Here is a 17,077-nt window from a genome sequence, read left to right on the forward strand (position 1 = left end):
CATAAAAGGAAGTGCAGGAATTGAGCAGCATCCCCCACAATGCACCATAGTCAGGAAGAGAGGTGAGTAAAATGGCTGCCAGCAGCACATGGCAAACACAACAGGGAAAAAACCCTGACACAAACAACCCCCCAACAGTAAAACCCACCAGCCACACAACCAATCCCCCAAATAAAATACTATCTAAAACTGGAACAGCCAATAGAATGCAAGCTCAATCCTATTGGCTGATTGGATCAGCCAATAGGATTGAACTTCAAACCTATTGGCTGATTGCATCAGCCAATAGGATTTTGTCTACCTTAATTCCGATTGGCTGATAGAATTCTATTAGCCAATCGGAATCTAAGGGACGCCATCTTGGATGACGTCACTTAAAGGTACCTTCATTCAGCTTTAGTCGTCGGAAAGAAGAGGATGCTCCGCGTCGGATGTCTTGAAGATGGACCCGCTTCGCGCCGGATGGATGAAGATAGAAGATGCCGTCTAGATGAAGACTTCTGCCTGTCTGGAGGACCACTTCACCCGGCTTGGATGAAGACTTCTCCCGGCTTTGTTGAAGACTTCGGCCCGGCTTGGATGAAGACTTCTCCCGGTAAGTCGATCTTCAGGGGGTTAGTGTTAGGTTTTTTTTAAGGGTGTATTGGGTGGGTTTTATTTTTAGGTTAGGGACTTTGGGCTGCAATAGAGCTAACTGCCCTTTTAAGGGCAATGCCCATCCAAATGCCCTTTTCAGGGCAATGGGGAGCTTAGTTTTTTTTAGATAGTATTTTATTTGGGGGGTTGGTTGTGTGGGTGGTGGGTTTTACTGTTGGGGGGTTGTTTGTATGTATGTGTGTTTGTTTTTTCAGGTAAAAGAGTTGATAACTTTGGGGCAATGCCCAGCAAAAGGCCCTTTTAAGGGCTATTGGTAGTTTAGTTTAGGCTAGGGTTTTTTTTATTTTGGGGGGGCTTTTTTATTTTAATAGGGCTATTAGATTAGGTATAATTAGTTTAAATATCTGTAATTTGTTTATTATTTTCTGTAATTTAGTGTTTTTTTTTGTACTTTAGCTAATTTAATTTAATTTAGGTAATTGTATTTAATTTAATTAATTTATTTAATTATAGTGTAGTGTTAGGTGTTATTGTAACTTAGGTTAGGTTTTATTTTACAGGTGAATTTGTATTTATTTAACTAGGTAGTTATTAAATAGTTAATAACTATTTAGTAGCTATTCTACCTAGTTAAAATAAATACAAACTTGCCTATAAAATAAAAATAAACCCTAAGCTAGCTACAATGTAACTATTAGTTATATTGTAGCTAGCTTAGGGTTTATTTTATAGGTAAGTATTTAGTTTTAAATAGGAATAATTTAGTTAATGATAGTAATTTTATTTAGATTTATTTTAATTATATTTAAGTTAGGGGGTGTTAGGGTTAGGGTTAGACTTAGGTTTAGGGGCTAATAACTTTAATATAGTGGCGGCGATGTTGGGGGCGGCAGATTAGGGGTTAATAAATGTAGGTAGGTTGTGGTGACATTGGGGACAGCAGATTAGGGGTTAATAAATAGTATGTAGGTGTTGGCGATGTTGGGGGCAGCAGATTAGGGGTTAATACATATAATGTAGGTGGCGGCGGTGTCTGGAGCGGCAGATAAGGGGTTAATAATTATAATGTAGGTGTCGGCGATGTCGGGGGCAGCATATTAGGGGTTAATTAATAAGTGTAAGATTAGGGGGGTGTTTAGACTCGGGGTTCATGTTAGGGTGTTAGGTGTAGACATAACTTTTATTTCCCCATAGGAATCAATGGGGCTGCATTAAGGAGTTTTACGCTGTTTTTTTGCAGGTGTTAGACTTTTTTCAGCCGTCTCTCCCCGCTGATTCCTATGGGAAAATTGTGCACAAGCACGTACAACCAGCTCACCGCTGACTTAAGCAGCGCTGGTATTGGAGTGCGGTAATAAGCAAAATTTTGCTCAACGCTCACTTCTTGTCTTTTAACGACGGGTTTCTGAAAAACATAATTTATGTAAGAACTTACCTGATAAATTCATTTCTTTCATATTAACAAGAGTCCATGAGCTAGTGACGTATGGGATATACATTCCTACCAGGAGGGGCAAAGTTTCCCAAACCTTAAAATGCCTATAAATACACCCCTCACCACACCCACAAATCAGTTTAACGAATAGCCAAGAAGTGGGGTGATAAGAAAAAAAGTGCGAAGCATATAAAATAAGGAATTGGAATAATTGTGCTTTATACAAAAAAATCATAACCACCACAAAAAAGGGTGGGCCTCATGGACTCTTGTTAATATGAAAGAAATGAATTTATCAGGTAAGTTCTTACATAAATTATGTTTTCTTTCATGTAATTAACAAGAGTCCATGAGCTAGTGACGTATGGGATAATGACTACCCAAGATGTGGATCTTTCCACACAAGAGTCACTAGAGAGGGAGGGATAAAATAAAGACAGCCAATTCCTGCTGAAAATAATCCACACCCAAAATAAAGTTTAACGAAAAACATAAGCAGAAGATTCAAACTGAAACCGCTGCCTGAAGAACTTTTCTACCAAAAACTGCTTCAGAAGAAGAAAATACATCAAAATGGTAGAATTTAGTAAAAGTATGCAAAGAGGACCAAGTTGCTGCTTTGCAGATCTGGTCAACCGAAGCTTCATTCCTAAACGCCCAGGAAGTAGATACTGACCTAGTAGAATGAGCTGTAATTCTCTGAGGCGGAATTTTACCCGACTCAACATAGGCAAGATGAATTAAAGATTTCAACCAAGATGCCAAAGAAATGGCAGAAGCTTTCTGGCCTTTCCTAGAACCGGAAAAGATAACAAATAGACTAGAAGTCTTACGGAAAGATTTCGTAGCTTCAACATAATATTTCAAAGCTCTAACAACATCCAAAGAATGCAACGATTTCTCCTTAGAATTCTTAGGATTAGGACATAATGAAGGAACCACAATTTCTCTACTAATGTTGTTGGAATTCACAACTTTAGGTAAAAATTCAAAAGAAGTTCGCAACACCGCCTTATCCTGATGAAAAATCAGAAAAGGAGACTCACAAGAAAGAGCAGATAATTCAGAAACTCTTCTAGCAGAAGAGATGGCCAAAAGGAACAAAACTTTCCAAGAAAGTAATTTAATGTCCAATGAATGCATAGGTTCAAACGGAGGAGCTTGAAGAGCTCCCAGAACCAAATTCAAACTCCATGGAGGAGAAATTGACTTAATGACAGGTTTTATACGAACCAAAGCTTGTACAAAACAATGAATATCAGGAAGAATAGCAATCTTTCTGTGAAAAAGAACAGAAAGAGCGGAGATTTGTCCTTTCAAAGAACTTGCGGACAAACCCTTATCTAAACCATCCTGAAGAAACTGTAAAATTCTCGGTATTCTAAAAGAATGCCAAGAAAAATGATGAGAAAGACACCAAGAAATATAAGTCTTCCAGACTCTATAATATATCTCTCGAGATACAGATTTACGAGCCTGTAACATAGTATTAATCACGGAGTCAGAGAAACCTCTTTGACCAAGAATCAAGCGTTCAATCTCCATACCTTTAAATTTAAGGATTTCAGATCCGGATGGAAAAAAGGACCTTGCGACAGAAGGTCTGGTCTTAACGGAAGAGTCCATGGTTGGCAAGATGCCATCCGGACAAGATCCGCATACCAAAACCTGTGAGGCCATGCCGGAGCTATTAGCAGAACAAACGAGCATTCCCTCAGAATCTTGGAGATTACTCTTGGAAGAAGAACTAGAGGCGGAAAGATATAGGCAGGATGATACTTCCAAGGAAGTGATAATGCATCCACTGCCTCCGCCTGAGGATCCCGGGATCTGGACAGATACCTGGGAAGTTTCTTGTTTAGATGAGAGGCCATCAGATCTATCTCTGGGAGCCCCCACATTTGAACAATCTGAAGAAATACCTCTGGGTGAAGAGACCATTCGCCCGGATGCAACGTTTGGCGACTGAGATAATCCGCTTCCCAATTGTCTACACCTGGGATATGAACCGCAGAGATTAGACAGGAGCTGGATTCCGCCCAAACCAAAATTCGAGATACTTCTTTCATAGCCAGAGGACTGTGAGTCCCTCCTTGATAATTGATGTATGCCACAGTTGTGACATTGTCTGTCTGAAAACAAATGAACGATTCTCTCTTCAGAAGAGGCCAAAACTGAAGAGCTCTGAAAATTGCACGGAGTTCCAAAATATTGATCGGTAATCTCACCTCCTGAGATTCCCAAACTCCTTGTGCCGTCAGAGATCCCCACACAGCTCCCCAACCTGTGAGACTTGCATCTGTTGAAATTACAGTCCAGGTCGGAAGAACAAAAGAAGCCCCCTGAATTAAACGATGGTGATCTGTCCACCACGTTAGAGAGTGTCGAACAATCGGTTTTAAAGATATTAATTGATATATCTTCGTGTAATCCCTGCACCATTGGTTCAGCATACAGAGCTGAAGAGGTCGCATGTGAAAACGAGCAAAGGGGATCGCGTCCGATGCAGCAGTCATAAGACCTAGAATTTCCATGCATAAGGCTACCGAAGGGAATGATTGAGACTGAAGGTTTCGACAAGCTGTAATCAATTTTAGACATCTCTTGTCTGTTAAAGACAGAGTCATGGACACTGAATCTATCTGGAAACCCAGAAAGGTTACCCTTGTTTGAGGAATCAAAGAACTTTTTGGTAAATTGATCCTCCAACCATGATCTTGAAGAAACAACACAAGTCGATTCGTATGAGACTCTGCTAAATGTAAAGACTGAGCAAGTACCAAGATATCGTCCAAATAAGGAAATACCACAATACCCTGTTCTCTGATTACAGACAGAAGGGCACCGAGAATCTTTGTGAAAATTCTTGGAGCTGTAGCAAGGCCAAACGGTAGAGCCACAAATTGGTAATGCTTGTCTAGAAAAGAGAATCTCAGGAACTGATAATGATCTGGATGAATCGGAATATGCAGATATGCATCCTGTAAATCTATTGTGGACATATAATTCCCTTGCTGAACAAAAGGCAATATAGTCCTTACAGTTACCATCTTGAACGTTGGTATCCTTACATAACGATTCAATAATTTTAGATCCAGAACTGGTCTGAAGGAATTCTCCTTCTTTGGTACAATGAAGAGATTTGAATAAAACCCCATCCCCTGTTCCGGAACTGGAACTGGCATAATTACTCCAGCCAACTCTAGATCTGAAACACAATTCAGAAATGCTTGAGCTTTCACTGGATTTACTGGGACACGGGAAAGAAAAAATCTCTTTGCAGGAGGTCTCATCTTGAAACCAATTCTGTACCCTTCTGAAACAATGTTCTGAATCCAAAGATTGTGAACAGAATTGATCCAAATTTCTTTGAAAAAACGTAACCTGCCCCCTACCAGCTGAACTGGAATGAGGGCCGTACCTTCATGTGAACTTAGAAGCAGGCTTTGCCTTTCTAGCAGGCTTGGATTTATTCCAGACTGGAGATGGTTTCCAAACTGAAACTGCTCCTGAGGACGAAGGATCAGGCTTTTGTTCTTTGTTGAAACGAAAGGAACGAAAACGATTGTTAGCCCTGTTTTTACCTTTAGATTTTTTATCCTGTGGTAAAAAAGTTCCTTTCCCACCAGTAACAGTTGAAATAATAGAATCCAACTGAGAACCAAATAATTTGTTTCCCTGGAAAGAAATGGAAAGTAGAGTTGATTTAGAAGCCATATCAGCATTCCAAGTCTTAAGCCATAAAGCTCTTCTGGCTAAGATAGCCAGAGACATAAACCTAACATCAACTCTAATAATATCAAAAATGGCATCACAGATAAAATTATTAGCATGCTGGAGAAGAATAATAATATCATGAGAATCGCGATTTGTTACTTGTTGCGCTAGAGTTTCCAACCAAAAAGTTGAAGCTGCAGCAACATCAGCCAATGATATAGCAGGTCTAAGAAGATTACCTGAACACAGATAAGCTTTTCTTAGAAAAGATTCAATTTTTCTATCTAAAGGATCCTTAAACGAGGTACCATCTGACGTAGGAATGGTAGTACGTTTAGCAAGGGTAGAAATAGCCCCATCAACTTTAGGGATTTTGTCCCAAAATTCTAACCTGTCAGGCGGAACAGGATATAATTGCTTAAAACGTTTAGAAGGAGTAAATGAATTACCCAATTTATCCCATTCTTTGGAAATTACTGCAGAAATAGCATTAGGAACAGGAAAAACTTCTGGAATAACCGCAGGAGCTTTAAAAACCTTATCCAAACGTATAGAATTAGTATCAAGAGGACTAGAATCCTCTATTTCTAAAGCAATTAGTACTTCTTTAAGTAAAGAGCGAATAAATTCCATCTTAAATAAATATGAAGATTTATCAGCATCAATCTCTGAGATAGAATCCTCTGAACCAGAAGAGTCCAAAGAATCAGAATGATGGTGTTCATTTAAAAATTCATCTGTAGAGAGAGAAGATTTAAAAGACTTTTTACGTTTACTAGAAGGAGAAATAACAGACAAAGCCTTCTTTATAGATTCAGAAACAAAATCTCTTATGTTATCAGGAACATTCTGCACCTTAGATGTTGAGGGAACTGCAACAGGCAATGGTACATTACTAAAGGAAATATTATCTGCTTTAACAAGTTTGTCATGACAATTATTACAAACAACAGCTGGAGGAATAGCTACCAAAAGTTTACAGCAGATACACTTAGCTTTGGTAGATCCAGCAGGCAGTGATTTTCCTGTAGTATCTTCTGGCTCAGATGCAACGTGAGACATCTTGCAATATGTAAGAGAAAAAACAACATATAAAGCAAAATAGATCAAATTCCTTATAAGACAGTTTCAGGAATGGGAAAGAATGCCAAATATCAAGCTTCTAGCAACCAGAAGCAAATGAAAAATGAGACTGAAATAATGTGGAGACAAAAGCGACGCCCATATTTTTTAGCGCCAAATAAGACGCCCACATTATTTGGAGCCTAAATGCTTTTGGCGCCAAAAATGACGCCACATCCGGAACGCCGACATTTTTGGCGCAAAATAACGTCAAAAAATGACGCAACTTCCGGCGACACGTATGATGCCGGAAACGGAAAAGAATTTTTGCGCCAAAAAAAGTCCGCGCCAAGAATGACGCAATAAAATGAAGCATTTTCAGCCCCCGCGAGCCTAACAGCCCACAGGGAAAAAAGTCAAATTTTTGAGGTAAGAAAAATATGATAATTCAATGCATAATCCCAAATATGAAACTGACTGTCTGAAAATAAGGAAAGTTGAACATTCTGAGTCAAGGCAAATAAATGTTTGAATACATATATTTAGAACTTTATAAATAAAGTGCCCAACCATAGCTTAGAGTGTCACAGAAAATAAGACTTACTTACCCCAGGACACTCATCTACATGTTTGTAGAAAGCCAAACCAGTACTGAAACGAGAATCAGTAGAGGTAATGGTAAATATAAGAGTATATCGTCGATCTGAAAAGGGAGGTAAGAGATGAATCTCTACGACCGATAACAGAGAACCTTATGAAATAGACCCCGTAGAAGGAGATCACTGCATTCAATAGGCAATACTCTCTTCACATCCCTCTGACATTCACTGCACGCTGAGAGGAAAACCGGGCTCCAACTTGCTGCGGAGCGCATATCAACGTAGAATCTAGCACAAACTTACTTCACCACCTCCCTTGGAGGCAAAGTTTGTAAAACTGATTTGTGGGTGTGGTGAGGGGTGTATTTATAGGCATTTTAAGGTTTGGGAAACTTTGCCCCTCCTGGTAGGAATGTATATCCCATACGTCACTAGCTCATGGACTCTTGTTAATTACATGAAAGAAACTCGTAATACTAGCGCTGTAGGTAAGTGAGAGGTGAGGGAAAACAGCTCATTAGCACCGCATAGCCTCTAACGCAAAACTAATCTAGGCCTTAGTGTTTTACCTTGCTACTGCCCCTTCTACTGATCTAGTAAAATCTAGAAGGATTTATTGCTTGTGAGCCAGTTTACTGGTGCCAGTATTTAGCAGCTTAATTACAAACATTAATGATAGGATGGTGATCTATGCCAAGGCCTTAGGTGTCCAGAAAAGTGCTCACCTTAATTACTCTTTTGATGCCAATAAGACAGCATTTTAAAAATAAAGTGTAGTACATACAACAAGCCACATATTATTTTTTGCCCATTTGAAAACATTTCTGTGGAAATTCATGCCCAATGTTTCTTACTATCTATCACAAACTGCATTTTGTAATTAAAATGTAAAATATAATTAAAGACAAAATATATTAACATTTATACATTGCACTACACTTTATTTGAATCATTTCTGACAAAACTCTTGGCTAAGGTCTCAAAACAATTTTGTGTGTGTAGGCAATAAATCTGAAAACATTTGGCTAGATATCTCAGGGGTAGGTGCCAAAATTCCATTATAATAAATATTGTAACAATCACAATCAAGTTTGCATAAATCCAAGGACAGATTTAATGCATTTTATAGGTGCTGTAGTAGATTACATAATGTCAAAAAATTATTGTTCTTTTTTTGTGTATATCATGAGAAAAACATATTAATTACACAGGAAATGAATGGCTCATTTTGTGACTCATCAAGAGAGAATTCTGAATAGACACCTTGCACACCTAGCCACTCACCATACTCCTTATCCCAACCAGCCCAACGGGGTGCATATTAAATGATTGGGGTGTTTTTACACCTATGCACCTCCATATAACCTCCTATGTCACAGATTTAGTTAGTGAAAACATCAAGAACAGGACACACTTCCATACATATGCATGATTATTGAACTGGGACAGTTACAATGCATTATACACCACATCTATCTCACCAGATCAATAATGATCCAATAGACTCATACAAGTAGGATAAGCAAAAGATAACTCAAGAAAAATGATAATTTATACTTTTATATACATTATATATTGCTTATTTGTAAAGAGAATCTTTCATTCAATAATATGTGTGTTATCTTTCTTTATAGTATATGTAACACACACTTTACCTATAAGTGTATCACTATCCACCTACAGACTGTTGTAGGACAGTTTTGTAGGAGTTTTTTGTTTAGTCGGTGAAAATCTGTCCGTAGGGATTAACCCCTTAACTGCTGATCTATTTTATACCCTTGTGCTAAGCTGTTTTGGAAGGCAATGGGTAGTTTAGGTTTTTTAGTGTTAGGTTCTTTTATTTTGGGGGGTTTGGAGGGTGGGGGGTTACTGTTAGGGGGGACTTTGGGTATTTTGTTGTAAAAGAGCTGATTATCTTGTGGGCAATGCCCTACAAAAAACCCTTTTAAGGGATACTGGTAGTTTATTCTTAGAGTAGGGGGTGTTTTTTTTGGGGGGGGGGGCTTTTTCTCATAGGGATTAGGTATAATTTTTTTAAATTTTATAATTTTGTTTTTTATTTTATGTAATCTTAGCTTTTTTATTTTATGTAATTGTAGTTAAAGGGACAATCTGCACCAGAATTTTGATTAGACTGTCCCTTTAATTTATACTTAGTTTATTTTTATTTTTAAAGTAGTGTTAGTTTTTTTATTTTAATAGTAACTTTAGTATTTTGTAATTTAGGTAATTTGGGTTCATTTAGGGGGTGTTAGGTTAGGGGGTTAGGTTTATTGCGTTATGGGCTTTGATGGTTTAGGGGTTAATACTTTGATAGGTTTATTGCGTTGTGGGCTTTGGTGGTTTAGGGGTTAATAATTTAGTTATTACTTGCGATGTGGGTTTGATGGCGGATATAGGGGTTAATAGTTTAATTAGGCATATTGCGTTGTGGGGGGTTGTCGGTTAAGTGGTTAATACATTTATTATTAGTTGTGAGGGGGGATTGCTGATAAAGGGGTTTTACGTGTCGGGCTTATTTTTGGGAGGCGTGTAAGACTTTTACCGGAGATTAGATTTTTTTTTTACTTTTCTTAGACGCCGGCAGTTTCTAAAGTGCCGTAAGTCACTGGCGACTCCAGAAATTTGTATTTACGCTTATTTCTGGATATCGCTAGTTTATCCGACTTACGGCACTATATGAACTGCCAGCACCGTATATGTAATACCCCGATGTGCGAGGTGAAATTACTGGCGGCGCGGGTTGCAGCGCTTGTGCTGAAGCCTGCGCCGTATATGTAATCTCGCCCATTATATATTGTTTTTTTCAGCATACCCAGCAGATTCAAGTTATAAACCATTCTTTTATGTATATATCATGACATATGAGAAATCTACAAGAAAAAATGTGAAAAAATGCAGGTTTTTATTAAAATTGTAATAAAAAGGTAGTAAAAATTATTGTTTGTGTGTGTTTTTTTTCTTCTAACCTGTAAAGAAGGAGTTATCCTCATATAAAAAAGAGTCTTTGGTTATATTTATAGAACGTTGATCTCCCATAAGCCTTTAAATCACCTGACTATAAACTCTTTCTATGACAGGGCTAATTTCTCAACATCGTTACGAGATTCTGAGGTAACCAAATTGATTTCAATGATGGAATCGGGTCACAGAGTGTCCCTATGACGCTAGGCATGTCCTCCAGACCGCGATCGCATTCTTGAAGCCCAGTTGGCTTCAGGACAGCCAAACGGCTAGGATGTTCTATTCCGTCCTAACGGCACTAAAACCCGGCGCAGTTGCAACGGAATAGAACGTCAGAACGGTGTTAAAACCCACATTTATATGTTTTATAGTTTTTTTAAGTTCTACCGAAGACATCCTCAACAATCATAAAATCCTACTAGATTTACTGTTTTTCAGCCATTTCTGAACATAAATTGACTGTTATACTAGCAATCATTAATTCTGTTCCTAAATTTAAAAAATTCCAAGATTCACTCATACTTAAAGGGATAGTAGAGTCAAAATTAAACTTGCATGATTCAGATAGACCGTGTAATTGTAATCAACTTTTAAATTCACTTCTATTTTTAAATGTGCTTTGCTCTCTTGGTATCCCTTGTTGAAAAAAAATATGCACATATCCTACACTAGTGGGAGCTAGCTGCTGATTGGTTCTTGCACACATTTGTCTCTTGTGATTGGCTAACTAGATGTGTTCAGCTAGCTGCCAGTATTGCAGTGCTGTTCCTTCAGCAAAGGAAAACAAGACAATGACGCAAAATTTGATAGTAAAAGTAAATTGGAAAGTTGTTTAAAATTATATGTACTATCCAAAGCATGAAAGAAAATTGTGGGGTTTCTGTCCCTTTAAAGTGATATAAAAAAAGCAAACAGAAAATGTTCTAATGTATTAGAACATTTTATAATTCTGGAAAAACACATAGTAAAAGTTAGCTCCGGAAAACATCAATGCTGCACTGGGTGCTAGCTAACTACATCTGGTGAACCAATGACAAGAGACATATGTGTGTAGTCACCAATTACCAGCTACCAGTAGTGCATTTGCGGCTCATGAGCCTATTTAGGTATACTTTCAACAATGGAAACCAAGAGAACAAAGTACATTTGAAAATAAAAGTAACTAAATGCCATGCTCTATAGGACATTCAACTGTGTTCTCTTCGGATGCATATCACTCAGGGATGCTTGAGAATAAATGCACACAACTTTCTACTTTTTTCAAAGACAGGAATACAAGTTTAAATAAAATACATTTAAAGCAGATTTTTTTGCATTAAGCCATTCTTTGTTAAGAAATGGACAAGCGCACAGTTTTACATTTTGAAACCCTTGACTCATTTCTACCAAAGTCTCTCCAGCTTTGTATTTTCTTAAGCAGCACTAGAGAGGCGATCTGCACTCCCCATTTTCACCCACAATTCTCAAAAGGTGCAAGGATCCCTGAATTTGCTAATTCTAATAGCACTGCAGGTACTAGGTGTTTTAGTTGTGGGTATTTTTGTGTGACACATAGCCAATACATGCTTGCCATGCTTTCATTATAACTCACAGGTAGCATGTCTTTCCTGTAAGGATATTAATATCCACTTTAATCATAATGGGCCAGAATACAGTTACGTGCAAGCGAAACGGGGTTTACTGCTCATATTACAAGTTAAAAGTAAATGCGATTGCTTGAGCGCAATTGCAATTTATGCTAGAATGATTATTGCATCTACAGAGCTCTGGTTAAAGGGATACTAAACCCAAATATTTTCTTTAATAATTCAAGCATGCAATTTTTAGCAACTTTCTAATTTACTCCTACTATCAATTTTTCTTCGTTCTCTTGCTATCTTTATTTAAAAAGTAGGAATTTAAAGCTTAGGAGCCAGCCCATTTTAGATTCAGCACCATGGATAGCACTTGCTTATTGGTGGCTACAGTTAGCAAACCAATAAGCAAGCATACCCCAGATTCTCAACCAAAAATGGGCCGGCTCTTAAGCTTGTCAAAAAGACAATAAACAGTACAGTTACACTCATAATAGCACTATCTAATAAAAATATAAAAAATATCGCACAATAAAAGTTATAAGAGCTCAAAGATATGAGATCTCAGGTGTTAGAAAAAAAAGGCAGGAAAAGGGTTTTAACATAGAGATACATATATATACATGTCTAAAGAAGTATATGTATGTATATATATATATATATATATATATATATACATATATATAATTTCAGACACGAAGGAGGGCACTCACGGGGCTTTTCATCATCAAAACAGATACTTTATTTCATGTTTCATATCACACATAAGTTGATATTTCGGCTCTCATAGTGAGCCTTTTTCAAGACAATCTATAAACAAACAATAATATACATCAATCTTCACATCAACTTATGTGTGATATGAAACATGAAATAAAGTATCTGTTTTGATGATGAAAAGACCCGTGAGTGCCCTCCTTCGTGTCTGAAATTCTATTCTATTTTTTGAGAAGTCATCTGGGCTGTGAACGCAAAATACGGGAGTGAGTGCATGCCACTGGTGGAATATATATATATATATATATATATATATATACACAGTACTGTGCAAGTCTTAGGCCACCATTAGATTTGTTGTTTTAGCGAACCACCGCTCACTGGATTCCCTCCCTGAACGTGACGTGACTAAGAACGTGTCTTCTCTGTTCCCTATGCCCGTAACGAAGCCGACTACGTAAGCAAATAGCCCAGCGAGACCTCCTGGCTACCGGGGCATTTCTATGGAAACTTATAAATGTGAAGAGAATGAAAGAAAATGGACTCTGAAGGTGATTCAATCAGCTTAATCGATCAGTCTGACGAAAGACGGTTTCTATATATGGCTCAGGGAGACTCATTGGATACAGATTATTCATCAGAATCATCAGAGGAGGCTGACTACCAGAAACATACAGAATTTTTGGCAACATAACATAAAGTTAAGAGTGGGCCATCTTCTGATGCCACAATGATCCCAAAGACTGAAGACGAACATTTGGAAAAAGGAGGATCTCAGGCTTCCTTTGTAGCGATGTCAGTGCCAGCATCAATGTACCAAACAAGTACAAGACAATACATTTCTGTAACACAGAGACCAATTCACATTGGCCATGCAATGTCAGATCGAATGACAGGATTACCAAACTCAGGAACACAACAGCCAGGACCTAGGCTTGTGCCGTGTGCACCACCAATTGTAGATGGAACACAGCAGTTCTTTATGCCTAGCCAGATCATTGTACCAACTGCCTCTGAAGACATGCCAACCTACCAGATACGCATTCCAACTTCTGCATTGCCCCAAGGAATAGAAGTAGCTGCTCCCCCCAATACCTTGCATAATGCTCATCAAACCGAGGATGCAACAAGAAAGAGAGAGTTGAGGCTAATGAAAAATAGGGAAGCTGCTTGGGAATGTCGTAAAAAGAAGGAATACGTGAAATGTTTTGAAAATCGTGTGGCTGTACTTGAAAATCAAAACAAGACTCTGATTGAGGAATTGAAGGCCTTCAAAGATCTCTATTGTCATAAAGCAGAATGATGGCTTTGAATTAGACTTTTTTTGTTTTTTCGACTCTTATAGAGGCGTGCTGTCAAGTAATTACCATGTGGACTTTAGGGGCTCTTACTCTTGGACACACAACTTTTTTGTATGGGACATGAAGGAAATCAGGAGGTTATCTATGGAGTGTGATTTGCAATAAATATTATGTTACTATTTTTAAAAAAAGCTTTTTATTATGTATAGTTAACTGCATGCACTTTGGCATTTGGCTTTTACTGTTTTGCAGGGTAGCAGCAAAGGAATGTCGACGACGAAAAAAAGAATACATTAAATGCCTGGAGAGTCGAGTTGCAATGCTAGAAGTTCAGAACAAGAATTTACTAGAAGAATTAAAAATCCTGAAACAAATGTGTAGGGTTAAAGTTGAATTGAATAATGCAACTTGATTGGTAAAAAACAACTACAAAATTTAATTTCACTGCATCATTCCAACATTGTTTAGCTGTGTTTTGCTACTATTTTCTAATATAGAAAAAAATAAAAAGGTACTTGCATAAAAAAAAAAAAAAAAGATTTGTTGTTTTAGCAAAGTTTTAATGACCATCTATATTTATTTTTTGCTCTCTTAATTAAGATACAAACAGAAAATACAGGAAATATGTACACAATATATATATATATATATATATATATATATATATATATATATATATATATATATATATAAATGACATCTTCAGGCAAAAGTAAGTATTTAGTTACCTTCCTTGGCACTAGACACAAAGAAAAAAACCCAGACCGGCTCAATCTCATGCAAACAATTTTATTCCAATTGTTAAAAACACAAACATGGGCATCAGCATACAAATAAAAAACAGTATGGCAGGGTCCCCAGTCTGACGTGTTTCAGTGTTTAACCCGTATTCCTAGATAGTTGGAGATTTCAATACCTTGTCATTTAAACATTTTGATTGGTCGAAAGATACCAAGTCGGCGTGATAATTTTAAAGGTGTACACAACAATTGAACACATATAAGTCTCACAATGATACTTATCGCTATATATTACTTTTAACATTATACAATTGTTACCAAGTGACCTAAAGATGGATAATTTAAAGGTATACTTACCAATTAAACACATAACCAAAATCTCACACCGATACATTACATTTGTTATATATTACCAAGTGACCTTAAGGTGCATACCATGTGGATTATGCATGATTCCTATAGAGTAATTTCTCTATCCTCATAGAGAGTAATTCAACTTAATGCACAATTCACAGGCTATATCCATTACACATTAAATATTATCATTAGTATGTATTTATAATGTGACACTTTTAGAAAATCCAAGCTCCTATGTTTTCCAAATGAATGATTATTAGACATAAAGTCCTTACCATATTCTTAATATATTCTCAGATGATCAAATTAATAAAACATGATCTAGACTTAGGGTATATAAGCACTTTCAGAATGTAAAAATACATCAATATATCATAGAATGTTCTAATTTTTTTCTCACATATATCCTCAGTATTTTTTCATATACATATTAGTCTTATTGTCTTACACTGAAACATACCTAGGCAATAACAGAGACTGAACCAAAGTTAGAACTAATTCTAAAGTTAGTTTATTGTTTATATTTATTATTTTATTACTTGATCAATTTTAGCTAGTACAGGATAATGAATGTACCCCTGTTCTTCTATCATATATTAACTCTCCAAAAGTATAATATGATTTCAAACCGATATAAAAACCTTTTTACAAATGTATTCCCAATGATTCATATCATAAACAGAGTTAAAACCTAGTGAAAGTCTAGCACATATTTTGAAAATACAAAATGTTTCCCTTCAATACAATAGTTTTGTTCTATCACCTCCTCTCAAGGGACTGGCTACATGTGATGTATCATGTTCATGAATAAAGTGTTTAGCAAGAGCTGAACTTTCTCTCTTACAATTGATGTTACTTAAATGCTCTCAAATTCTGGATCTCACCTCTCTAGTGGTTAGACCCACATACTGCAGTTTACACGAGACGCATGAGATTAGATATATAACATGGCCCATGCTACAGTTAATACATTGTAAAGTCTCGTAGCATTCACCTGTAAAATATGATTCAAAATTTCTAGCCATTAGAATAAAATCACATGCTTTGCATCATGAGCTCCCGCATTTATATGTGACTTTTTGTGTTAACCAAGTACTCAAAGTTGCTTCTTCAGGCAAAACTGTAGGAGACAGAAAGTTGCCTAATGTGGTACTTTGTCTATATGAGAATCTATACCCAGTGTCTACTTTGTGCTTGAGTTTATCATCAGCCAATAAAATTGGAAGATGCTTGGTTATTACCTTGCATATCTATGCATATTGGTCACTGTGACTCGTAACAAATGTTTAACTGGTGGACTCCTCCGGTGTATATTCTTTGTTTCCTCTGAATCAGTCAGAAGCAGTTCTCTTGGAATTTTAACTTGTTGCCTAGCTTCTTTTATCATGCTCCTGTCACACCCTCTCTCCTGTAATTAGGAACTCAACGTATTGCACTCTTTTTAATAGTCTTCTTTCCTTGAACAGTTTCACATCTTTCTCAGAAACTGGTCTTTGGCTATAGCCTTAGGAACATGCTTTGGATGATTACTAGTAGAGTGCAATAAATCCCAGGCTTCTTTCATCACTTCCCAGAGTTCATCTTTAGATTTGCCTTTTAATTCTTTCTCTGTCCAGGTGATCCCATACTGCCTCTATAATATTCAGTTCTGGACTCTGTGGAGGCCAGTCCATGACTGTCAGTGTTTTATCAGCTGTTTTTCTCTCCAAATATGATTTCACTGCGTTGTGTGCTTGGGATCATTATCATGCTAAAAAATAAAATAATTCCGAATCAGGCGCTTTCCAGAAGGAATGGCATGATGAATTAAAACCTGTCTGTACTTTTCAGCATTCATGATCCCATCAATTTGGACAATATGGCCAACACCACTGGCAGAAATGCAGCCTCAAACCAGGACAGACACTCCACAATGTTTCACTGAAGGCAGCAAACACTCATTCTTCCATCTCTCTCTAACTCTTCTTCTCACATATTGTCAATGGTTGGAACCAAAAATTTAAACTTGTATTGG

The 17,077-nt window shown here is 37.1% G+C and overlaps 1 protein-coding gene across 1 annotated transcript; it reads left to right on the forward strand.

Moving 5' to 3' along the window:
• Window positions 1-13,114: 13,114 nt before the first annotated feature.
• On the forward strand, window positions 13,115-14,157 carry LOC128659370 (cAMP-responsive element modulator-like). The gene has a single exon (XM_053713024.1). It carries the CDS (start codon window positions 13,396-13,398, stop codon window positions 13,966-13,968), a length of 573 nt encoding a protein of 190 aa, XP_053568999.1. The 5' UTR covers window positions 13,115-13,395; the 3' UTR covers window positions 13,969-14,157.
• Window positions 14,158-17,077: the final 2,920 nt, after the last annotated feature.

Source organism: Bombina bombina, chromosome 5 (assembly GCF_027579735.1).
Source record: "Bombina bombina isolate aBomBom1 chromosome 5, aBomBom1.pri, whole genome shotgun sequence".
Taxonomy (NCBI): domain Eukaryota; kingdom Metazoa; phylum Chordata; class Amphibia; order Anura; family Bombinatoridae; genus Bombina; species Bombina bombina.

Excerpts from the sequence above, each read along its gene's own strand:
- LOC128659370 (XM_053713024.1), top strand. The coding sequence starts at position 13,396 with ATGATCCCAAAGACTGAAGACGAACATTTGGAAAAAGGAGGATCTCAG.